Here is a 26,598-nt window from a genome sequence, read left to right on the forward strand (position 1 = left end):
AAGCCTGACAGATACTATAGGGTCCCAGAAACCCATTCTCATTTCTTTAGGGCCCATGCTGTTGATTTAGAAACTTTTTCCCAGGGGCCTAAAGGGGTTTCAGCTACCACCTCCAAAAATCCTTTGCCTTCCGACAGGGAAGCAAGGTCCTTAGAGAGATGGGGAAGAAGGTTTACACCTCCACTACTTTATCTATGAGAGCTCTCAATTGTCTCTTTCACATGTTTCAATATCAGGATTTCCTGTTAGATGATTTACAGAAAAAATTGGCTTCTCCTGAACCTTTAGATAGGAAGTCTTTGCAAGAGGCTGTTCATAATTCTCAGCAGGTTAGCAATCACTTTCTACAGTGTGGATATGATGCATTGGAAGCTTCATGTAGGGCAGCTATGACAGGGGCGGTCATTCGTAGACATGCATGGTTAAAAGAACAACCTTTACCAGATCATGTTAAGGCAAAACTTTTTGATGCACCCTTGGAAAAGAACAAGCTCTTTGGTGCTAATGCTAAAGATGTGTTAAAGTCCATTGAGGAAAAAGCCAAGTCAGTTCAGACAGTCAAAGATTTCCTCCAGGTTCAGCCTCCCAGATTCAGCAGGAACTGGCCTTCTAAAAATCGGTCCTTTCCTAATCCTGAAAGATTTCAAAGGGGCAAAACAGGCATGCCCGAGGAAGAGGGCAATACAGAGGATCCTACAGGGGACGACAATGGCAACCAGCAAACCAAAGAGGTGACACAGGGGTTTCTCCTGCCCCGCAGGGACAATCTCAATGACTTTCCTCTAGTCCCGCTTACCAAGGAGCAAACAGAAGCTCCCTTGGGCGGAAAATTATCTTTGTTTTCAAACAATTGGCACAAATTGACAAAAGACAAATGGATTTTGGACATTATAGACCATGGTTACAGGTTCCATTTTCATACCTTGCCAAGAAAACAGGGCATGCCAAACCTTCCACAAAATCAGAGGACAGAGGCTATCAAGCAAATTTCTCTGCTTGCTCAGATCAAAGCAATAGAAAAAGTTCCACTACAAGAACAAGGTCAGGGATTTTATTCAAGACTGTTCCTTGTTCCAAGAAAAGAAACTCAATGGAGACCAATACTGGATTTGTCCGCTTTAAACACTTTTCTCATAGTACCAAAGTTCAAAATGCTGACTCTACGGCAACTCCTTCCCATGCTGGGCAAGGGGTCTTGTCTGATTACTCTGGACCTCAAGGAGGCATACCTGCATGTCCCTATCAGACACAGTTGCAGAAGATACCTCAGATTTCTTGCAGGGCCAGAGCATTATCAATTCTCAGCATTGCCATTTGGCTTATCTACTGCGCCCAGAGTATTTACGAAATGCCTGGCATCAGTAATTGCTTATTGCAGGCTCCAGGGGATTCAAATCTACCCGTACCTGGACGATTGCCTCATTCAAGCGGACAACAAACTAACCTTGACAAAAAACTTGAATTATGTCATACACTTGCTACAGGCTCTGGGATACACAGTCAACTTTCAAAAGTCAAGACTTCAGCCATCCCAGCAAATAATCTTCTTAGGAGCCAAACTAGACACAGCCTCTCAAATGGCTTACCTGACAGAAGACAAGCAAAAGAAGTTAACTCATTACTTCAAAAGTCTAGCGAAACTCACCCAGATGACTGCAAGGAGATTCCTACAGGCCCTGGGTTACATGGCATCCTGCTTTCTCCTGGTTCCACTGGCAAGACTACACATGAGAAAGCTTATGGTCCCAACACAGCAACAACCTAGAAGCAACTTTACCGCTCATTCCACGTCTTCAAAAGGAATTTCTATGGTGGGCCACAGTAAGCCAGTCAAACACAGGTATGTCATTCAAAAAACCTCAGATAACACAGACCATGACCACAGATGCCTCAGACCTTGGATGGGGGGTGCACATGGAGGGCAGATGTATTCAAGGACAATGGTCTCCAAAGGAAACACATCTGCATATCAACCAAAAAGAAATGCTGGCAGTAATGCATGTCATCGAGGCCTTCGGACAACAACTTCAACAAGGCCACCTACTAATACGGACAGACAACACCACTGTGATGTGGTACATAAACAAGCAGGGGGGCACTCATTCTTACCCCCTTTGCAGACTGACAATGAATCTTTGGGAAAAATCACTGAGTTTAAACATACAGCTACAATCCCAGTAGACAATGTTCTGGCGGACAGTCTAAGCAGGAATTTTCTATACCCCCACGAATGGAGGTTACATCCAGACATTTTCATACGACTCACCTCGACATGGGGCAGGCCGGACGTAGACTTATTTGCCTCCCACCTCAATCATCACCTACAAAAGCTCTGCTCAAGGACATATCATCCACAAGCATGGAAAATAGATGCTCTCTCATTCAACTGGAGCTCCCTAACAATCTATGCATTTCCACCTCTGCCACTGATGACCACAGTGTTACTAAAGATCAAAGCAGAGCAGCCGAAGGGGATCTTAATAGCTCCAGACTGGCCAAGACAACACTGGTACCCACTACTACGGAGCATATGTCACAACAAAACGTGGGCCCTTCCTCAATGGCCCCAACTTTTGACTCAACACAACTTCAGGACAGTTCATCCCAACATCCAGACGCTACAGCTAACAGCTTGGGAGATCCCATAAATAACCTCAATTTACCTCTCTCCAAGGAAGTCCAGCGGATACTAACAGAAGCCTGCAGACCATACACCAGAAAGGCTTACTCAGCCAAATGGAAGAGATTCAGCATTTGGAATACCAACAAGGGTCAGGATGCATCACTTTTGAGCATTCCACTCATTCTGGAATACTTGGCAGATATGCTACATAACGGACTTTCATACTCTTCCATAAAAATACATGCTTCAGCTATCTCAGCTAGGTACAACACTGATCCACCTGTATTTTCACATCTGTTGTTAAGGCAATTTCTTAGAGGAATCAAGAATATAAAGCCCCCAAGAAAGGCACCAGTACCAGCTTGGGATCTCAATTTTGTCCTAGAAAAATTGACTCTACCTCCATTCGAGCCAGCAGCTTCTGTGGATTTACAATTTCTTTCCTGGAAGACAGCTTTCCTGCTGGCCATTACCTCAGCAAGAAGGGTTTCGGAATTACAGGCCCTAATGGCAATACCATCGTTCATAACTTTTCACAGAGACAGGGTCTCCTTACGAACCAACCCTACCTTTCTACCAAAAGTGGTATCTAGGGTTTCTTTAAATCAAGCGATTCACCTGCCTACTTTCTTTCCCAATCCTGAGAACAAAGGGGAAAGACTGTTACATACCTTGGACATACACAGGCAACTTCGCTACTACCGAGACAGAACCAAGACCAGTAGGAAGTCTGATCAGCTTTTTGTAGCTTACGCCCCTGGAGTACAAGGAAAAGCAATTTCCAAACAGACAATTTCAAAATGGATTGGACATTGCATCAAATTCTGCTATTCCTTTCATGGAAAGAGTGTGCCAGCCAATGTCAGACCACACTCCACCAGAGCTACAGCCACCTCTACAGCATTCTTAAGAGGGGTGCCTACAAAAGACATTCTAGAAGCTGCTACATGGAGCTCCGTGCATACATTTTCCAAACACTACAATCTCCCTTTATATTCCAAATCCAGAGCAGGCTTTGCTTCGGCAGTCCTGCAGGGATTGATAGCTACACCATCCCTTTCTTAGAGCATACCACCTCCCCCAGCTAAGCTATGGTATTCAACCCATATGTTATGACTGCAGTTGCATTCTTGAAGGACATAGTACAGTTTTGTACCTACCATAAATGTAGATGTCCGATAGATATGCAACTGCAGTCGGGTTTTCCCTCCCTTCTTCCCCTCTATGCCTTGGGTCCACTCCTATCCCTGTTGCCCTTAGCTGGGGATATCTGTTATGGTGCATCTGTTTATTGCTTATTTATTGTCTGGAAACCTATTATTGTCTTCCAATTTGATTACAGCCTTCCTTGGAGGGCACCTGGCATCTGGGACAAGAAACACTGAAGAAGATGGCATTTGCTGATGCTTATGTACTCCAGCAGCTCTGACGTCGGAGAGAAATGTGACATCAGCTGACGTCGGACCCAGACTTTGGAATCCGGCCGACTGAGGGCTGCCTGAGGCAGGACAACCCATATGTTATGACTGCAGTTGCATATCTATCGGACATCTACATTTATGGTAGGTACAAAACTGTACTTTTTTATTAATGGTCACACCTAGCAATTTAGTTCGAGTATCAGGGGAGATGACAGCCCCATCCCTGGACACAATAAGCATTCTTAAATTGTGTCCAAATTGACATTGCACTAAAAATCAACAAAATTTTGTCACAGATGGCAAACAACAATGTTAAATAAAATACACTTGGTGTTGAAGGGACTGAATGTGATATGAATGATTATATGGGTAAAAATGTCAAATCTGGTTGTAGCCCAAAGGCTCAGACTTGCAAATCTGAGCACTACAGCCAAAAGATCAATGGTTTTCAAAGCAAGCCAGCAAAACACAAAAGCCAGTTTGAATTGCAACTTATTTATATGCCAGCAGCAATTTGTGCTATTACTAATATTAACAATAGTAGAGCAGATTTGTAGCATTTAAATGCAAAATATGAAGGAAAGTACTTGTTCAGGTCTTGAACTCTTGTTTCTCTGGATTACTGTTCTGACTTGCTGGGACAGAAAAATCCACTGATTTTTCTTTGATCTTGTATTAAGAGGCATAAGATTTTGTTTGGCATAGTGGGTTTAATGTTGGAAGCAGACACTTATGTTAAAGTTTCTTGAAACGAAGTAAATGGAGCTTGCCAACGCATCAGATCTTTCCGCAATGATTTATTTATTGAAAGGGTCATTTCATTGGAAACCTACAATTATTTATGTATGCCCGCTCCTAAAACACCTATATTTTTTGCACTTCCAAAAATACATAAAAACACCCAAGATCCACCTTTACGCCCGATTCAGTGGCTGTGGTTCTGCAACTTTCGCATGTGCCAAGTATGTGGAAAGTAAATTGAAAGGGTTCTTGGCAGTTCTTAGAACACCTGCATTCTTTCACATTTGATGAGTCTTTAAATTTTCTTACCATTAACATTAAAGACCTTTATACAGTGATTCCCCAAAACTTAGGTCTAGAATGGGTGAGAGATTCTTTAGCAAGTAAAGGTGCATGTAATGATGAGACCTAGGTGACTGAGACACATTTGGACATAGTGTTGTCCAATATTTTTTTTCTGTTTAATAACACTCTTTACAAACAAAAATCAGAGGTAGCCATGGTCTCCCCATGTGGGGGAAATTTCGCAAATTGTGTACTAGCCCACTGGGAAAATAATTTTCTATTCAAAAGTGATCTGTTTAAGCAACAAATCAAATGGTACACACGTTACCTGGATGACATTTTTATACTAATCCAAGTTCACGAACGAACGGCCAGGGATTTTGTGGATCACATTTCTTCCCTAACGGAATTTTTAAAGTTTACATTTTCATTCAGTAAAGACATTCCATTTTTGGATGGTGGTGTTCTTGTTTCACTGTTGTTGTCATTACATTTGGGCAATCCTGCTGGCAGGTTGCCCTCAGTCGGCCTGAATTCCAAAGTCCTGGGTCCTGCATCGGCTGCTGTCGCCCCTTCCTTAACGTCAGGTCATCAGGGGTATAAAAGATGCGGCCGATGCCATTTTCTTCAGTCTTTCTTGCCACGTGGTACCCGAAGCAGAAGCAGTTCGCAAGTGCCGGTCGGCCGACTCCTGAGATTTTCGTGTTCGAGTTTAGATCCGAAATCTTCTATAAAGCTAAGTACCATGTTGGGGAAACTTTTTTTTTTTTCTTTCGCCAGACTGATGTCAGAAAAAGTTTAATAATTGTATTTCTTGTGGAAAGCAAATACCTTATAAGGACTTTCACTCTTACTGTATTCCTTGCCTAGGCCCTGATCACAATGTTGCTGGTTGTCGGTTTTTTGCTAGATTTAACTAACGCACTATTAAGCGTTGGTATGATTTTGCTTTAAACTATTTTGGACGCCGGTTTAATTATCCAGAAATGTCATCAGATAGCCATCCGACTACCGGAGTTCACAAAAAACACAAAGAAAAGGAGAGAGAGAGAGACAACCGAGGCCCAAAACCAACGAAGCTTCTCCCAAGCCATTCACCAGTTCTCAGTGAGGCGCTTTCACAGCCCTGATGCTCGCTACTTTAGAGTCGCAGCCCGCTACCGATTCCCATGTGGAGTCAGCAATGCCGCTGGAAACTCAAGGTATTGGAGCCTCAGATACTATTCCTTCAGATGGGTCCGGAGCCGCTGGGCAGGCATTGGCTTCTGAGGGTGTATTCAGACCTAAACATCTTTACATTAAGCCAACCTCCGCTTCAAAGGCAAAGACTAAAGCACCTTCTAAAGCAAAGAAACAAACTCGAGAGCCACGTGGACAGGCCTCTATGCCCAAAAAAACAGATGCTCAAAATGGCCGAAGACTTAACCTTGATCAGGGGTCCCCATCCCCCTCCTGATAAGAGGCCTAGGCAAGAGATGGACTATGAATCTTCAGATCAGGTTTCTATTTCTTCTGATCAGGAATATTCTCTTCCCCCCTATGAGGATTCTGATGCTGAAGAATCTATACCTTCAGCTTCTCCTCCAGAGGACTATTCTTTTGGGGAAACCTTGCATACCATGAGGGAGCATTTCCACTGGGAGAGCCAAGATTTTTCAGAATCTAAAAAGAGGCTCAGGGATTTTCTTTTACTACCTCAACACAGGCCACTAGCCATCCCACCTGTGTTGTAGATGATGCGTTTTCGGAGTCTAGTCTTACCCCTGACTCCTTACCTCCAGCTCCTGTTAAGCCTGACAGATATTACAGGGTTCCTGACTCTCATAAATTCCTTTTTAAAAACCCTGCTGCAGACCCAGAAACTATTTCACAGGGTCCCAAAGGAGTTAAGGCTTCAGCTGCAAAAAACCTTGCCCCCTCTGACAGAGATTCTAGGGCACTGGATAGATGGGGAAAAAAGGTTTACACATCTGCAACCTTGGCTATAAGGGCCTTAAACTGTTAGTTTCATATGCTCAAATATCAGCAACATGTCATGGCATTGCTTAAACAGAAAATGTTATTATACTCTGAATGTGCAGAAAACAAGGAAATGCAGGATTTATTACATGCAGCTGAACAAGTTAGAAAGCATACTTTGCAATGTGGTTTTGATTCTTTCTTTGGAGGCCTCCTGCAGGGCCGCAGTTATGGGTTCTGTAAATTAGAAGGCATGCTTGGTTAAAGGAACAAAATCTGCCTGATCATGTCAAAGTTAAATTATTAGATGCACCTTTACAGCATGATACATTGTTTGGTGTTAAGGTAGAGGAGGTGTTAAAGAAAATGGAGGACAAAGCTAAATCTATGCAAACTGTCAAAGATTTTTTACAAGTACAGCCACCTAGGTTTAGTAGACACTGGCCTACAAAGAATTGGTCCTTTCCTGTGTCAGACAGACCTCAAAGGGGCAGAACCCAGGCGCAAGGCTCCTACCAGTCAAAGCATTGGGGTGCTTCTACCTCCAAACTTGGAGAAGACAAATCACAACCATACAGGAAACAGTCCCAATGACTTCCCCCTGCCTGCACCAAGCACTTATCTCTTGGCAGCACCCTTAGGGGGAAAACTAAAACTTTTTTCTCAAAATTTGCACATTATAACCCAGGACAAGTGGGTTCTAAATATCGTGTCACAAGGGTACAAATTCCATTTCAATTCCCTGACAAAGGCAAACGGCTGGCCAGATCTGCCAAAAAATCAGTGGGCAGGGGCACAAACACAAATCTCATCCCTCATGGACAAGAGGGCCATTCAACAAGTACCAGAGCAAGAGCAGGGACAAAGATTTTACTCAAGATTGTTCTTGGTACCCAGAAAGGACAAGACCTGGAGACCAATACCGGACCTATCTATTCCGAACACATTCCTGGATATACCAAAATTCAAGATGATGACTTTGCAGCAGCGTCTGCCCACGCTGGGCAAGAACGCTTGCCTGGTGACTCTAGACTTAAGAGGCATACCTGCATGTCCCAATCAGACAATTATGCAGAAGATACCTCCGATTCAAGGCTGGCTCAATGCATTACCAATTCTCTGCACTGCACTTTGGCTTATCTGCTGTGCCCAGGGTCTTTACAAAGTGCCTGGCACCAGTAATTGCATTCTGCAGACAGAGGAATACAAATATATGGACAACTGCCTAATTCAAGCAGAGAACATGGACATTCTTCTACAACATCTGGCATTTGTGAAAAGACTTCTAACATGCCTAGGGTACACAGTCAACGAAAATAAATCAAAACTAGTACCCTCTTAAGAGATAATATTCCTGGGTGCAAGCTTAAATACAACTGCCCAGATGGCTTATCTTATGCCAGACAAACAAAGGCAACTGACTACCTATTTCAAAATGTTGGCAACAAAGGCCCAGTTATCTGCAAGAAAAATTCTGCAGGCTTTGGGCTTCATGGCATCCTGCAATCTGCTAATTCCATATACAAGACCTGCATATGAGGAAACTTCAATGGTACCTAAAAAGTGTTTGGACTCAACATTGCCACAGCCTGGAAACACTGATTACTCTTATTCCCTGCCTACAACAGGAGTTTTGATGGTGGGCAAAGGCTTGTCACCAAAACAAGGGACAGCCATTCATATTACCTCCAGCCAGGCAGACACTAACAACGGATGCATCAGATTATGCCTGGGGGGGCCCACATGGCAGGAAGATGCATTCAGGGCACATGGTCCTCAACCCAAATGCATCTACATATCGATCAAAAAGAGGTACTAGGTGTTCAGAATGCCCTGACAGCCTTCAAGGACCTACTTCATCCAGGACAACTACTGAAAAAGACAACACCACGGTCATGTGGTACATAAACAAGCAGGGGGGGCACACATTCTTACCCCCTTTGCAGACTAGCCATGACTTTGTGGGACACGGCATTAACTTACCAAGTACATCTGCAGGCACAATTTCTGCCAGGAAGGAAAAAATACTCTGGCAGATGAACTAATCAGAAACATCATGGATCACCATGAGTGACAGCTGGATCCACAAGTCCTCAGCATAACAAGGAAATGGGGATGCCCGGACATATATCCATTTGCCTCCCCTCACAACTACCAGCTAAAAAGATTCTGCACAAGGACTTATCACAGACAAGCATGGAAGGTGGATGCCCTATCAGTATATGCCTTTCCCCCTCTGCCTCTCCTCCCCAAGGTACTCCTAAAGGTCAGACAGGAAAAGCCAAAAATGATACTGATTGCCCCAGACTGGCCCCGCCAGTACTGGTTTCCAATCCTAAGGAACTTGTCTCAATGACCAGCTTGGACCTTACCTCAAATACCTAATCTACTGTCCCAGCAAAACAATCAGATCCTGCACAGCCAACTCGGGACTTTAAACCTGGCAGCATGGCGGATAATGTAGTCATACAAAACGCACCTCTCAGTAAAGCTGTGATGGATGTCATTTTGGAGGCCAGAAGGCTCCAAAGAAGTACTAGAAAATCTTATGCTGGAAAATGGAAGAGATTCTGTGCTTGGAACCAGGCTCAAGGAACTGATACAGCAATGCCAAATATTCCTCAGATTTTGCAATAATTAACTGAGATGCTGGACAAAGGCCTATCTTTTTCATCTATTAAAATTTATGCCTCTGCCATTTCGGCTCATTACAATACAGAGCCACCAATCTTTTCTCATCCCTTATTAAAACAGTCCCTCAGAGGAGCCATACATTTAAGGCCTCCAAGGAGATCACCAATGCCTGCATGGGACCTCAACTATGTCTTGGAAAAACTCATCCTGCCTCCTTTTGAACCAGCTGCTACTGCTGATATAAAGTTTTTATCTTGGAAAACAGCTCTGTTCCTAGCAATAACCTCTGCAAGATGAGTTTCAGAGCTACAGGCACTCATGGCTGTGGAACCTTTTATCATATTTTATCCAGACAGGGTCTCTGAGGACAAACCCAACATTTATGCCTAAGGTGGTGTCCAGTGTGGCTCTTAGCCAAACTGTTCATCTGCCAACTTTTTATCCAAATCCACAGAACAAGGGGGAGAGAATTCTGCATTCTTTGGATGTACACAGACAGCTTAGATTCTACTTGGACAGAACCAAAGTTTTCAGAAAGACAGAGCAATTACTAGTGGCATATGCTACAGCATCACAAGGAAAGGCTATCTCAAAGCAGACTATTTCAAAGTGGATAGGCCACTGCATTCGTTTCTACTACTTGCACCATGGCAAGCCAGTGCCTAAGGGCATTAGGCCACATTCAAACAGAGCTGCAGCCACTTCAGCAGCCTTTCTCAGGGGAGTACCAACCAAGGGCATTTTAGTGGCTGCTACTTGGAATTCAGTGTACACCTTTACAAAGCATTATCATCTGCTACTCTACTCTAAATGCAGGGCAGGCTTTGCCACTGCAGTTCTGCAGGGCCTCATAGCTGCTCCTAATGCTGGTTAGCTCCAGCCTCCCAACCTTAGCTTTGGGACTGTACCCAAGTGTAATGACTGCAACAGTGAAACACGAAGAACATAGTACAGTTGTGTACACTTACCATAAATGTAGATGTTTGAGTGGCTCTGTGTGAGAAATGAGGCTGTTTTTATGTGGGTAAGACTGCGAGACACTTAAAACAACAAATTAACGAACATATTTACAATATTGGGAAATGCAATCTTACCAATGCACTAGTTAGGCATATCTCTGACCGTATTCACCATAGCTTTTCTTTCACAGTTTTAGAACAACTCCCTTCTGACCCCCGGGGGGGTCCATGGTCTTTAATACTTGAAGAAAAGGAACTCATTTGGCAATTACGGCTGAATGCCTTTTGCCATCCAGGTCTCAATGAGAACTGCAACCTGAAATGTTTGCTAAATTTAAAGGCTTTAGAAACATGACACATTTTTCAAAACAACCTCTTTTAGCAGTCTGGACAAGCAAAGTGACACTTTCACACATCATTTGTATGTACACTTGTATATATTTTTTATTTGAACTATTAATTTAAACATTTTGAAGTATTTTTTTTAGGAATCCGGAAGTAATGTCATATGACTTTCCCTATTTCATCATGGATGTAATATCCTTTTAACTTTTATCTGAAGAAGTTTGTTTAATTTGGACAGACGGAAGCATTAATAAAATAATCGAGTGGATTTACCGACTCCTGCCTTCCATTCTTCATTTTTTTAGTCTAGTTTGTATTTTCCCTAATTCTAAACACTTTGGCATAGTACTCATCTGACTCCTAGATTTCTTTTGCTTTTTATTTTGGGTTGTTCAGGTTGGGTCAGTTTTTTGCAAAAGGCCTATGGGGAGGGGATCTCCACATACTGGTGATGTTATACATACATTTCATATGATGTACAAGTGCTCAAAACAGGTTCAGCATCACATTTTGCAGAAAGTGGCCAAGTTTATCCTCTGCAAACAAATGTGTTGTATATGAAAGTTCTTTGAATTCTATATGTCGCTTATTTTTTCTGCATGTTCATCTGTTTTTAGTGATGTAAGAAATTTCTTTAAAAAAACTTGTACTATTTGTGCACCTGGTTTTACTCTGGATAAAGCTCCGTGTATGCCCTGACATGATTTCTAAATAGTGCATGTCTAAAAGAATTGTGGTTTCTTTAACAGCTGGTTACGAACTAATATGGATTTCCTTGTTTGTATACACCATTCTAGGAACTAATGTGGTGGAGTAAAACAACTCTGGAAAATTTGGCAGGCAGAAGTAAGAAATGGTCTTCTTTACACATTGAAGAAAGACATTTTGAAGGCATTAAAATATCAGTGATGGGCACTGGATGCAGACTCTTTATATTTGATCTAATTTAAGTTAAGACCATTGCAAATTAATCTTCACTTGTGACATAGGCAGACTTGCATGTAATATAAAAGTAATCAAACTATATTAGCAAGTTCCCATTTACAAACATTGCACATCATATATTATGTATGCTATAATGTAGACAGCATTACATATTATTCAATTTCTTCCTTTCTCTTAGACCTCATTCCTCCTCCAAAATAAATTTGCATGTATTGTTCCCAAAATTTCTATTATTTTTCTATGTAATTTACCACCACCCTTTTCTAAAGTTCCCACCTCCTACTCTTTTATCTCTGTTACAATATTCTGTACTTCAAGTATAGTTAGTTTTAGATTTTGATTTCCGTCTTCTAGTAATTGCTTTTTGGCAAACACCAGAATTAAACTGAACAAGACCTTACGGTGTCTAGGCAAGTCAGGTCCTGTATCCCAGCTCTAAAAATAATTTCCTTAGTTACATCTATTTGCTTACCCAGTATTCTTGACAGGGTACCTCTTTCTTCCTATCACACCTCCAACATTTGCCATCTGCCCAAGGAAAAAATCTTTTGGAGTCTGCTTGGGGTATAAAAGTATGTATGCAAACACTTCCTGGAAAAAATCCTAAGTCTTCTAGACTTTATGAATTTGGAGACCATACATATGGCCTTCCATTGTTTGTTTTTCTTTGTGAATTGCACCATCTATCTCTCTACCCAGTCTACTCTGACCTCTTCTGATTGATTCTTATAGTTATTGTGCTATATTTTATATGCCCTACTAATGATCCCTTTTTACCAACAGCTTTTGTTCTAGATTCAGTTAAAAACTCAACCAGTGCAGGTCTTTCATTTAGAATTTCCCTAACCCTTTTTCTTTGTCTATACTCTAATATCAATCCTTGATGGGGAAGGCTGTCACTACCCTGCATTCCAAATGTTTTCTTGGCCTCTTCCCAGTCTATTAACTTTCCTTCTCTCATTATTTGTTCTCAGTTCCTTGGTTCCTTTGCAAGCTTCCAACAGTAAATCAAACACCCTCTTGTCTAGTCTCTGTAAACCTAATTGCAGTCATCCTTACTGACTGAACCTCCTTTCTCCATTCCTGTGTTGGTTTAGTTCTTTATACGTTCATATAATATTCTGTATGACTGTTAATTCTTCTTGAAGATCTGCGTCACATTCTTATTTCCTGAATTACTCCCCTGCTTCATCATCCTACCTTTCCACTTTGAAATTGTAGCATTATCCTTGTGTTAAGTATAAGATTCTAAAATATGTAGCTCTACATTATCCTTTAAACCAGGTAATCCTAAACCTCTTGTTCTGTTGGGAGGATCAACTTGACTTTTATTCTCTTCTCCCAAATAAAATCCTTCAACTCTCTATTAATTGCTGTCCACAACTTCTCATTTGGTTGATTAAAAATGTGCCCGACCTGTCTATAGAACTAAAGGGACAAAAAACATGTTTATACCTTGCATCTTGCTTCCCATTTCCATAGGCAAGAGTTTCTAGTTTCTCAATTTTTTCTTTTGTTTAGTCTGTTCCCACATATCCTCAGCTACCATAACTGAGGCCTCTCTAATCCACAGTCCTAAATATTTCATTTTATCATGTGCCTATAAATGTGGGTATTACTGGAACAATTCATATGTATAAATGTGGGTATTACTGGAACAATTCATATGTGAGTATATAGTTTATAGCTATAGCCTTTATCTTCATTAATTTTATATCCTGAAAAAAAGCAGAACTGTCTTGGAATACTCATAACACTAAGATGCCCTTTTCTGGTTCCATCAAGTACAAAATAATACCTGCAAGTTAAGCAACTTTTCTTGATTACCAAAACAATTTATATCCATGAATTTGAGTCCCTTATTTTCTTTGCCAGTGGTTCTAAATATAACACAAATAACAAAGGGGAAAAAGGACAGCCCTGCCTAGTTCCACTGTTTAGATGCATCTTATCAGCGAGGAGCCCTCGCACTTTGATTTTTGCCTCTGATCCCTCAAGTATCCCTGTAATTAACTTTATTATTATATCAGGAAATGCAACTGCTTCCATTGCTTTACTCATAAAATCCCAGTCTACTGTGTCAAATGCTTTTTCTGCATCGACTTGCCAAGAATGGTGGTATTTTTGTACGTTCTGCTTCCCTCTGGATCATCATTGTTCTATTAATGTTGTTAAATATTTGTCTCCCCTCCGCAAAACCACTTTGGTTCATATATCAATTTTGTCATCACCTTTGCCGTTCTTTTAGACATTATAGACATAAAATCTTTATAATCTTGGTTTAGAACTGAAATGGGCCTATATAACTTCAGAGCAAAAAAAAAAACTTTTCTTACAATGACTTGGCCAACAGAAAGTAGAGTGGATGCCAAACTTGGGGAGCCTGTAACAAGAAAAATCACCAGAGATCCTGTAGAGGTTTGGAAATATTTCGGAAATTTTATGAAACTTTTTTTCTCAAGCAGAGAAGTGGGGAAATCCAGAAAAAGCACAAATGGAAATCTTTACTGAAGACTTAAATATGCCAAGGTTAGAGGCTAAACAACTAACAGTTAAGATGGGAGGAAATTAAGTAAAAATGGTGATTGGTTATACAATCTACAGGAAAGTCTCCAGGAATAGATATTATTCCAGTAGAAGTTAGGAGTTGATGTAAGTGATAAAGATCTGGAAGGTTTTGCTTAACATATTTCAAAAGTAGTGGAAGCAACAACTTCCTGGAAAAAAAGCTGATGACTGTAATACCAAAAGATGGTAAAGGCCCATGTGATTCAGCTTCATAGAGACCTTTGTGAATTGTTAATCCTGGCAGTAACCTAGTGAGTACTAATGAGGTAGTAGGTTTGGACCTAGAGCATAGGTTGATGATCTTACCTAGTAGCGTTTTGTGTGGTCTTACGTTTAGTGTTTTTTTTTTTTAGGTAATTTGTTCCTGTAATGTGTTTATGTATTTGATTTTTTGACCAGTCACACTACCTTGGTAAGCAGAGGCTGAGGGAGAAACCCTGCATAATGTTACAGTAAACTTGTGCTAATGTACAAAAACATGGTGTACACAGTTTAATGACAGATGTCAACATTGTATGCAATAGATATGCAAAGACGTGGAAATTCCTCTCCAAGGAATGAGAGGGGAGAAAGGCATTTTGATGTAGGTCTTGTACTGATAGCTCACACATGAACTGTTGAATTTATTTACTGTTGTCTTTAGAAGTTTAATATGCATTAGCAGTTGTATGGGCTATATATAATTTTGTGTTGTGAATAAGTTGCCATGCTTCCTAGCAGGCGATTAGCTGATTGACCATGAAAGGCAGACAGTATAAAGAGGACTGTAATTCCTGTTGTGACCACTGGTTTTGAAAATGGGGAATAGTACTTTGTATATCTGTATGCAAGTGATGTATATTAGCAGATTGTCAAAGTAGTTAAGCAAAGAATTCACTACTTCTTCTCTCTTTCGGCTGTTCCTGTTATCGGTTTCCATTTCTTCCTGTCCTCTACATTTTGCTCTCACACCAACCACCTGCATGTCCTCTTACCACATCCATAAACCTTATCTTAGGCCTTCCTCTTTTCCTCCTACCTGGCAGCGTCATCCTTAGCATCCTTTTCCATAAAATACCCAGCATCCCTCATCAGCACGTCCAAACCAATGCAATCTCGCCTCTCTGGCTTTGTCTCCAAACCGTCCAACCTGAGCTGACCCTCTAATATACTTATTCCTAATCCTGTCCATCCTCGTCACACCCAGTGCAAATCTTAACATCTTTAACTCTGCCACATCCAGCTCTGACTCTTCAGTGGCATTGTCTCCAACCCATATAACATAGCTGGTCTCACTACCCTCTTGTAGACCTTCCCTTTCACTCTTACTGGTACCAGTCTGTCACAAATCACTCCTGACACTCTCTTCTCCACCCATTCCACCCTGCCTGTGCTCTTCACCTCTTTTCCACACTCACCATTACTCTGAACTGTTGATCCCAAGTACTTAAACTTATCCACCTTCGTCACCTCTACTCCCTGAATCCTCACCATTCCTCTATCCTCTCTCTCATTCAGACACATATTCTGTCTTAGTCCTGCTGACCTTCATTCCTCTCCACTCTAGAGCATATCTCCACCTCTCCAGGGTCTCCTCAACCTGGTCCCTACTCTCACTACAGATCACAATGTCATCTGCAAACATCTTAGTCCACGAGACCTCCTGTCTGATCTCGTCTGCCAACCTGTCCATCACCACTGCAAATAAGAAAGGGGTCAGAGTTGATCCTCGATGTAATCCCACCTCCACCTTAAACTTATCTGTCACTCCCACAGCAGACCTCAAAGCAAAGAACTGATGCAGATGCAAAAAAAAAAAACATTCAAGATCAGACCCTTAAGGAACTCCTTAACTGTGCATTTATTTTTAAGCAGCTTTGGAACCAGTTTAAGTTGCCATGATACATGCTTAATATTGGTAAGCTGTTCACATGTTTTGCACAGTTTATAGAATGTAATAGTTTGAACAAGTCAAGGAACACTGCTGATGCTGTCATCCCTAATGAAGTCTGCCACAGTGAGTAGAACTGAGAGGACTGAGAATTCCTCTTATAATTTGCATGTTGGTTTCTAAGAAAAGCATTTGAATGTTAAGTGCACGTAATTATATACCCATTGCTATTCTTTTATACCATGATTAAGATCGTGGCTTCACAGCTTAAGTATCCTTCCGCATGGTAGATGTATCCAAATATTCTCCTCCATTGAGCCTATTAATGGTTCAGAGGGCTAGCCAGTAAGAGTGAAGCAAACCTCATAAAAAGTTTGTCGAATACCTTAAGGAGCCCCTAATCTTAGAACTCAGTTTAGTTTGTCTATAAAAGTAAGTAGGTGAGTGACCTGGGGGCCATTGTCTTTTTATACCTTGGTCACTGTTGGTTTAAACCTCTGACATTGTGGGTAAAGGTTATTATACTTCTGTTAGTGACCATTTTGCCACATTTGGTATCCATAACTGTGACCACTGATGCACCTGCTGAGGTGATATTGGATGGAGGAGTTGACAGCACTTTGTGTGGTTTATTTTCCTTATGGAGTTTTTATCAGTCTGATTTGGCAGTGTAATTAGTTGTTGGAGACCATGTTGTATTAAACCTTGAGCAGATGAAATGATTAGTCTAGCCAAGTTCATGCTGAAACCTCTTAAATGATTTTGATTTCAGATTAGGGTGTTTTTCACTTCCTGCGAGTGCTTTCCAGCTTGCTCATGGGTTGTTTTGGAGGGAGGAATACTGCACTTCTCCAGTTGCAGGTCCTATGCTAGCCCAATGGAATGTTGGTGGTGATGATTTCACTTTCCTGATCATAAGGGCAGTTCCCCCCCCCCCATATAATAAGGTACAGTTTAGATTTTCTTTAGCCTGTTTGGCTACCCATCTGCAGCTTGCGTGTGTTCTGTCTGAACATTTTATATCCTGGCAGTTCTTTTTTCCTATGTGCTGTTTGCCCCCATGCCTACTGACCATCAAGGCTTCCCCACTTGGACCGTTTTGTTCCTTCCCCATTACTTGTTGAAATGCAGGGTGAAGAGCAGTCTGGACAGCTGTCATTCTGGCTGTCATGGGGGTGCTTTGTGCCTACAAGGGCATACTGGCAATAAGGGCATTTGTTTTTATGGCCTTCACCCTGTAACCTATGCTGGCATGAGCAACTTTGTCAACACGGGTGTCATATTCCCACCCTGTATGCATGTCTGACATGCATCCATGAGGTCTGCCATCACCAGCTTGAGATTGCCAAACCCATGTCTTTGTGGTGCATGACCTGTGATAGCATGCAAGCATGGTCTTGAACAGGAACAATTGGTCAAACTGCAACCACATCCTCCCTACCAGTAATGTAGCAAGAGTGGGGTAAAGAAGGAAGCTGTCCCAGGTGCTGTTAGGTGGTGTGATTGAGAATTCCCCTGTCCTTTAATCTTTTTTTTTTTTTTTTTTTTTTTGCACAGAAAGGCACTTTAGTTTAGCACTTTCTGTTGGAAGCCGATATTGCTCTTCACTTGAACAGCTGAAGGGGTGGTGCTCTAATTCAGGGACCCACACCAGGCACTTGAGCCAGCTATGGCTGACGTGCCCCCCCCCCCCCTGATGAGTGAGCTGAGGGGCAGCCTCATGCCAATTCTCCCATGCCTGTCTTTTCAGTGCCTGAGTGACTCTTACTTGAAGTAGAGCTTCATCCTTCAGTACCACGGAGCTACCACAGAGCTGAGGTAAATTGAATTTAAGGTTTTCCATTCTTTTGTTTTTTCCCTCATACCTAATAATGATGAAGCTTCCTCCTTATCTAGAGCAAATTGGATCCCCTGCCTCAGGGGAGCCCCCAGTCCTACAATGGGGGTGGTTTATGTCCTTCCTGGCAATGTGGCTTGTGTGTGACACATCACTGTGGTACCTGCTACACTCTCCATATGCATGTTTTTGTTCACCTGACTAATAAAGGCTAACTTTACCAATATGACACCCAAGCACAAATTTCTGATTCTGACAAAATTTGGTGCCAGAAAGCTTGCATGGTAGCAATTGGCTGCCCTGAGCCTTCTGTACTGTCATCTTTCCTGGATGGATGAGCTGACATTGAAGATCACTTTTTTTATGCTACTCTGCCAGGCTGTCTGTGCCCAAGGTGTTCAAACCCTTGTCATAGTAAGGGCTGTACTGCTGTGTGTCACAGAGCAAGGCTTTGTGTGATTTGGTTTGATAAGTTATTTCAGCCAAGTTGTGGTGGTAGTGAAAATATTAGGGTCATAAAGATAACCAAATGCTTGCACTTCACTTTTATTGCATATACATAGCAATCTTTCACTTTCATAATCTTCAAGACTTTGGTGTTCATCTTATGCAAATCATTGGGAGAGGACAGAGTATTATTTTAATAGGGGATTTCCTCCAGAATAAGCATAGTTTAGGATACTAGAATGGGCTTATGGATGTCCTAAGATTTAGGTGCACATGCCCAGAGATCATTCCATTTTAAGTTTTGGTTCTTAGTTATATTCCACTAATCACTTTCCTTATACTTGACATTGTCCCTCCTGTCACAAACCCTATTTTCCACCTTTCAGACACGCAGGACTCCAGTTCTTCAGTTGTAGTCCTGCATCAAACCATCCAGTCTTTCTCTAACAGTAGTCTGTAAGTGTGTAACGTTTAAGTAATAGCGTTTAAGTAATAGTATGTCTCCCAAGACTTCCTGTGAGTTTCTCCTGTAGCATAGTCATAACTAGGTCATGTTTGACTGACTGCTAGCTACTGCTGGACACAGCTTGTCTGTCATTCCATAAGATAACATCCCACTGTTAAGGTTCTCCCATCTTTCCCCATCACGGTTGTTAGGCTTACAAGCCTGTGGTAACCCAGATTTTTCTGGTCACCTCTCCCTGAAAAAGGGTACCACATTTGCTTTCCTGCATTCCTCCGCAATTCACCATTAAGTGTCTAGCTGTTGGTCTGAGTTGAAAGATCTGCCAGCACACTGGCAGAGTTCCTAATGCCCTGGGAGTTAAGGGCACCTGGTCTGTGTGCTTTCTTCCTGAAAGACAGCCAGTTTTCTCCCCATCTGTTCCCAACATAGCTTAATATCTGTTGCTTTACATGCCTCCTAAAATGGTTGCTCCCTTTGCTTTCCCTTGCAAAGACTGCAATGAAGGGGTCATTCAGTACTTTTCCTTTTTTACCCCAATCATTATTGATAAGTTTCCCATCTTTCCTGAGTTTGGCCAGATATGCTGCTTCCTTCTTGTCGCTGTATGCCTAAAAAGCCTTTGAATTCCCTTTCTTAATGACTTCTTACTCCTCTTCATCTTGTGCCTTTACTGCTTTATCTCTTGCTTTTCCTCCTCGTACTCTTCCTCCTTTCACAGCTTTGTACTTTGTTTTTCTCCAGTTGCTAATTTCAAATTCCTTTTATTGCCACGTTGATCTTTTTCCTTTTTGCCTGTCTCTTTTGCTTGTCCACGGGGATTGACTTTCTCCCTGACTCATTCCTATAGTGTTCCCCTTCTCTTAAGTTAACGTAAGACCTCCAACTCCTCTGTGACCCTTTCCCCAGCTCAGCATAGCTCACTCTGTTAAATCCCACACAATCAATTCTTCTACTTTTCCTTGTCTCACCCCCCCCTCGCATATACACACAAACACAGCATACACAAATGGTAAACTGCACACACAGCATACACAAATGGTAAGCTGCACAGTTACATATATGATCTTCATATGTTAACAGTGCTTTCACCTGAACGTTGACTTTCACATTAAGATCACATTTAGAATTTTATTCTGTGTAGCAGTCCCCCATCTTTCTTTGCTACCAAGGAGTTTAGAGTTTCCCTGTCTGTTCCTGTCAGATGCAGATAACTTGTGTGATTGGCATGCTGAAGCCTGCCCACGTTGTTGTTTTTGCTGTTGTTCATAGGTTCATACTAGACTATCTGCCCTAGGGCATTTATAAGCCTAGCCAGAATGTGTTTGGCTTTCGCCACCCATTTTAAATAAATTTTGCTATGCCCTTTTTCAAGGTTAGTATACTGTGCCTCTGTCTAACAGTGACACAGAAGTGATACCTGGGTTAAACCTACGATCTCCCATCCCCACTCATCAAGATTCCTCTTGAAGAGAGTCAATGAGGGACTCTGCCTAACCTGGACTGGGATTTTATTCCAGAGTGAAGGGAGCCTCTGGGTTATGAATCTGTCCCTCCAGCATGTCCTATTTATTTCAGTGCTGAGGTTAAAGTCTCTCGAGCGCGTAGCTCGATGGGATTTGGATTTTCTGAGGTGCAGCATGTCCATTAATTTCGGGTTGGACATGGCTTTATACGTCAGGCACAGATCACCCCTGAACAGGCGGTATGCCACTGAGTAGAGCTGGAGTTTCTTTAACCAGGCAGCATATGGCATCTGTTTGAGCCCTTTGATTCTCTTGGTGAGGTACTTTTGGGGTCTTTCCAGTTGCTGCAGGTTTCTGGTAAGGTACATCCCAAAAGGGGCATTGTACTCAATTATGGGCCTGATGAGGGATGAGTAAAGAGGCACGATGACCTCCCCTGATCTAGATGTGAATCCTTTCATGATTAGGTGGGCTATATAAAATGTTTTTCTAACCACTTTGGCCACGTGGTTGTCAAATGAGAGACTGCTATCAACTTGGGTCCCCAGGTCCCTAATTACTTCTTCTGTACTTAATGGATTACCACCTATGTGGTAATTTGTGGGCACTTTGTTTTTGCCAAAGGGGATGACTACACACATTTTGGTGTTTAACTTGAGGCCATGGCTCTGGTACCAGTTGTCTGTTTCTGAGGCCCTTTTGGAGGATGCTTGTGTCGGCTGGAGAGTCTATTATGGCGCCCAGTTTAGTCATCTGTGAACTTGGTCAGCCACAGTCCTTTTGTGTTGGCCTGTACCTCCGAGAAATATATACCGAACAAGAGAGGTCCCAGGACTGAGCCTTGGCCACTTGTAACTGATTTGGAGTCTGACATGGCTCCAGCAATTCTAACCATGTGGGTTCTGTCCTTGAGCCAGTTTGCAACCCATCTAGTGACATAGGGGTTTATATTTAAGCTGGTGAGCTTATCTATAATGCCCGAGTGGGGCATTGTATCGAAGGCTTTTGCGAGCTCCAGGTAGGCTGTGTGGACCACCTTCCCCTCATCAATGGCCTTGGTGACAGTTTCAAAGAAATCAACCAGGTTTAAGAGGTAGGATCTGCCCTTAACAAAGCCGAACTGGGTAGGATCCAGTGTCTGTAGGTCCCCAATATCTTTATTTATGAGATCCATGATGATCCTTTCCATAGCTTTGCAGACCAAGCTAGTCGGGCTTATGGGGCGATAGTTTCCAGTATCCGTTGAGGCACCACCTTTGTGGAGAGGGACCACTGTTGCTGTACGCCACTCTTTGGGTACATATCCTGTAGTAAGGCTGAGATTGAACAGTAGTTTTATGTTTGGGTTTAGCTCTTCTTGGAGTTCATGTAGGACGCAGCCCAGGACACCGTCTGGTCCCATTGATGCTGTGTTTTTTGCTTTGGGGAGGGTGGCTCTTACCTGAGCATCTGAGATGTCAGGGGGGCAGCACTCTGCTGGGATATATATTTGCCCTTTTGGTGGGGGGGGGGGGTTTGCACTGAATCTGTCAACTAGGATGTTGGCAATGTCTGTGGGTTCAGTGTATTTTTTGTCATTTTGGACTAATTCTGAGCATATCTGTGAATTCTCACCCAGGTTCCTAACATAACTAAAGAAAGCCTTGTGATTATCCTTGGTGTCCTATGTAATTTTTCTCTTGAAGCTGGCCTTAGACGATTTTATGATTGCCCGTAGTTTTTTGCTAATGCTGATCAGAGATGCCTTCCCTTTTTGGGATTTTGCTCTATCATTTAGTAGCTTCCTCCTTCTATTGTATAGTTTGTTTATGTCTGGGGTCCACCAGACAGGACATCTGCCTTTGGAGTATTGGGTCTTGGTTTTATTTGGGATTGCATGATCCATGCATTCCTGAAGGTGTTCATAGAATGCATTTAATAAAGGATTCTGCGGTCTGGGCCGTATTTTCCATAGGCCCGGGGGCTTTGAAGGATTCCACCTCGGTTTTGAGGAGTGTGAAATTTGCTTTAGAGAAGTTTTTCACTGTGGTTTTCTGGGCAGGAGGTGGGGTCGGGATGTGAATATCCAGTGAGATTAGTTTATGGTCTGATCTTACCAGTGAGGGATACACTTATGGTCTGGAGCATAGAGTCCCCATGTTGGTGATGATCAGGTCCAGTATGTTTTCCCCTCTTGTGGGAGTGATAACAAGTTGTTCCATAGCATTTGAGTTTATAAATTCTAGGAACCTTTGGGCTAGGGTGTTGGAGCTAGAGTAATGCTCCCAGTCTATGTTTGGGTAGTTGAAGTCGCCCAATATAATGGTGTTTGGAGAGACCTTCATATTTTCCAGTGTTCTCAGGAAGGCCGAGTGGGGTTCCTGGGTTTGGGAGGGTGGTCTGTAGCAGGCTATAAACTGGAAGGCAGTTTTACCCACTGTTAGTTGCACATGGATAGTCTCTGATGCTTCGTGCTGTGCCACCAACCTGGAGGTGTGGGTATCTTTGACGAATATTGATACTTCCCCTCCTTTTTGGTTCGGTCCAAGTTTTGGGGCCGAAAAACATGGTATGAGGTATAACCTGGTAGTGCTGGGGTGCTCTCGGGAGCCTTGAGCCAGGTTTCTGTTACTGCACAGATATCGATGTTCTCCATGCTAAGGAGAGTTTTGAGTGTGTGCATCTTGAAGTTTAGACTTCTGGCGTTGAGTAGCATTACTCTTAGTTTCTTATCCCTTGTGATACCTATGGAGGTGGGTTTGTCTTTTGAGCCTTGCCTAAAAAAGGCACTATGGGGGTAGCAAGAGCCTTTGCCAATATCCGAAAGCCCAGGGGTGACAGATGCAAGCCGTCCCAAGCGAAGCATCGTGGCTTGTTGAGCATGTCATCCCACACTGAGAGGCATTGGATCCCCTTTGAATGACACCAATACTTAAGCCAATTGTTGAAATTGATCATCTTGTCTTCATATTGTGGCATCATTCTTGGTGAGGGTAATATGCTTACTTTCTTGATGCATCTTTTTGTTCATGCACTACATCGCTACACCACTTGGAGAGGAATGTGCAACAGTAGAAACCGTAAGATGATTTCAAGTTATCCAGTCAACTATGCAGCATATTTCTGGAGATGCAAGGAGATCTGAGTGCCCGGAGGAAACCATAGAGGCATGGGGAGAATGTAACATTTCTGCTCAATATAGTTACCCTGGAGTTGAAAGGCTGTAATAGTAAGTGGTGGTCAGTAGTGCCACTCCACATGAAGTTTTGGGAATATGTGCAAGGAGTGGATGATGCCATGTTGCTTAACTGCCACCTGTTACTGATGTTCTGAGAGAACAATGTGATTCAGCCTTCAGCAAAAACTGAAATCTGACAGCTTACACTTCATGACAATTTGTGGTTGGGAAAACCTGCATCAAAAGTAGCTTTGTAGTTCTGCTGTGCACCATTTTCCATATGCAATGCAAGATCTTTATTCAAATGCATGCACATTGATTTAGTACACAAGTGTCCCCACTGTAAACTGAGCATATCCCAATAGAAATATGTTCTGCCACTAAAGTATTGTTGAGCGAATGGACTTTCTATTGGGGTATGCTCAATAAGGCCATCTTTAAGATATTTTATGAGGGGCAAGACAAAACATGAGAATATTTAGGATGTTCTGCAAAACTCTGAACAAGTTGAAAGGTGTGATTACGAGTACTGCGATCGGTCATACTGCTGTTAACTTTACCTGTCCACTGTCCAGTGTTTTGCAGAACACTACTCATTCTTGCACCCTGTCCCTTGTAAAACTTTGAATTTTCTGGTAAACCTCTAAAGCATTCTTTTATTCAGTAATGCCAGAATTTCATACTGTAAACTATGCTTTGCAGAACATCCCTTATTTTTTGCACATTTTTGCCTTGTCACTCAAAATTAATTTGTAAGTCAATACATTTTTTTCATTATTCAATAATGACAGAGCTTCATACTTCCCACTGTTAATATTAGATGCAGACATGCACACAAAAGGCTGAGAGAGAGAGACGGACACACAGCTACAGAATGCTCATTTTCCCCTTTGTTCTACTTGCACTGCATTGATAATCTGTGTATGGTATGTATATCCCAACATTTTCACAGTATAGCATTGCTCTTCCGCCTTCTCCCCTCTACATTGAAGTGTTTATACAATTAAATTTAAGAAAGGTAAGCTATTTCTTTCTCAAAATAATATTGTACAATAATCCAATCCTGGGTGAGAGTTGTTGTTGCTGCGTCTTTCGGCTTTTCCCGGTTAGGGGTTGCCACAGTGGAACTCCGGTCCGCTAATGACGACTGGCAGTAGATTTTTACGTGCCGAGTTGCCAGCTCTGACGCACAACCTTTAACGAAGGTACGCCCATTCACGCATGTCTCCACACAGAAGACGCTCTAGCTGAGAATCGAACAGGACAACGTCTTACTGTGAGGCGACAACGCTAATGCAGCACCACCGTGAGAGTAGTATTCTTATTTACTCATATTTGACTTTGTTTGATCAAGTCCATGAAGCTGAAGTGATCAAACTACACCAACCATGGGAAAATTCTGTGATACCCACCCCCAGTTGCGTACTACTGTTTAAAATAGCATAATGCTATTCAGTTTCTGTGGCTGTGAAGTGAGCCTAGTCTTCAGTCCGTCTTCCCATTACCTGGGTAACGTGTACAATTTAGTCAGTTAGTCTTAGATTAAAAAAAATGCATGTCCACTGCACCTAAAAGGAGAAAGGACAGATTAAGAGTTTAGTGATTCTGGGAGTAATGAACAAGATGTGCCACTGGTTAATTGCATTTTGGCAAGACTCACATGCTGTGTGTGGTTATAACATCTTGTGTGCCATTCAGGAATAAAGAGATTAATATTTTTGTTAAATGGCATGGTCATTTTTATAACAGTTGAGCCGAGTAAAATAAGCAGTTTTTAAAATGTTCAGCTGTGTAAACATTGTACATCATCTTGGTTAGACATTTTTACTTGTATTTAGACTGCATATGGTGCCAATTTTAGTGTTTTTCGAATAACTGAATTTTTTATGCTTTATGATAGGTTCTTGGGCGGTTTTATAGCATACGGTTGCCCTTTATATTAACTGAATGTTGGTGTTTTTCTTAGATTTCTGCCTGTGTTGTAATTCCATTACCACTTTTTCTTTGTTAGACTCATCAACAGACTGCGGCCAGGATCTGTGAAGAAAATCAATCGTTCCAAGCTGAATTGGCACCAGGTACTTCTTCATGTTGGTCAGCTTTTTATCCTTTTTTGATTCTTTTTGATACTTTTTGACTTGTCATTTGCTGTGAAATGCTGGTGAGTAAAATTTGATGTTTGATGAGAAAACCAGAAATAAAGTTTACAGGGTGCAGTGCTCTTTTGAATGCATCTAGTAGTTAAAGACCATGCGTTATTGTTCTCCAGGAAGCTCCTCTTATGTCTGTCGGCAGTACTTTTTGTAGTGACAGTACTGAAATCTCACTTTTGCTATTATAGATTTTCCCATGTGCATGAATCCTGTAACCTTAGCAATTCTCGAGTTCATTACTCTCTCGCTTTCTGAAGCATTTCCTGTAAATCTGTCCCACTACTCTTTGTGAACTATATTTCCTTTGAATCTGTTTTTGCAATGGCATGACCAACTTGCTTCCAACTTCCTTATTACTCATGCTTGTACTCCTAGCTCTCAACCTGTTAATTTAAGAATAATCTTTGATAAAACCAAAAATAGTAAGGGCAAAAGCCCAAACTCGGGGATACATTATTTGTTGGTATTATTAACTCAGTATAATAGATGTATTGACATGCATTTTCTGAAAGCTATGAGATTTTTTAAATGTAATTATGCTGTATTTTATTCACTTGGTTCCTCATTAATTTATTACAAAATTGCACATTTTATGGGGGCAGAGAGACGCTTCGAGGCAAAATCAAGGATGTCTCCCAGGTTGTATCTGCTCATCAAGTTTTATTTAATAGTTCTTCCACCATTTAGATGGTTCTCTCTGTTTAGCCTCTCTCTCTCTCCACTGG

General features: G+C 41.9%; 1 protein-coding gene across 1 annotated transcript in view; it reads left to right on the forward strand.

Annotated features, from left to right (window-relative positions):
• CNN2 (calponin 2) overlaps positions 1-26,598 on the forward strand; it is a 285,521-nt gene that overhangs the window by 164,659 nt on the left and 94,264 nt on the right. The window contains exon 3 of the mRNA XM_044053818.1: positions 25,732-25,798. Coding sequence (XP_043909753.1) covers positions 25,732-25,798 — 67 coding nt within the window. The remainder of the gene's footprint in view (positions 1-25,731; positions 25,799-26,598) is intronic.

Source organism: Protopterus annectens, chromosome 13.part0, assembly GCF_019279795.1.
Source record: "Protopterus annectens isolate FY-2018-M chromosome 13.part0, PAN1.0, whole genome shotgun sequence".
NCBI lineage: Eukaryota > Metazoa > Chordata > Ceratodontiformes > Protopteridae > Protopterus > Protopterus annectens.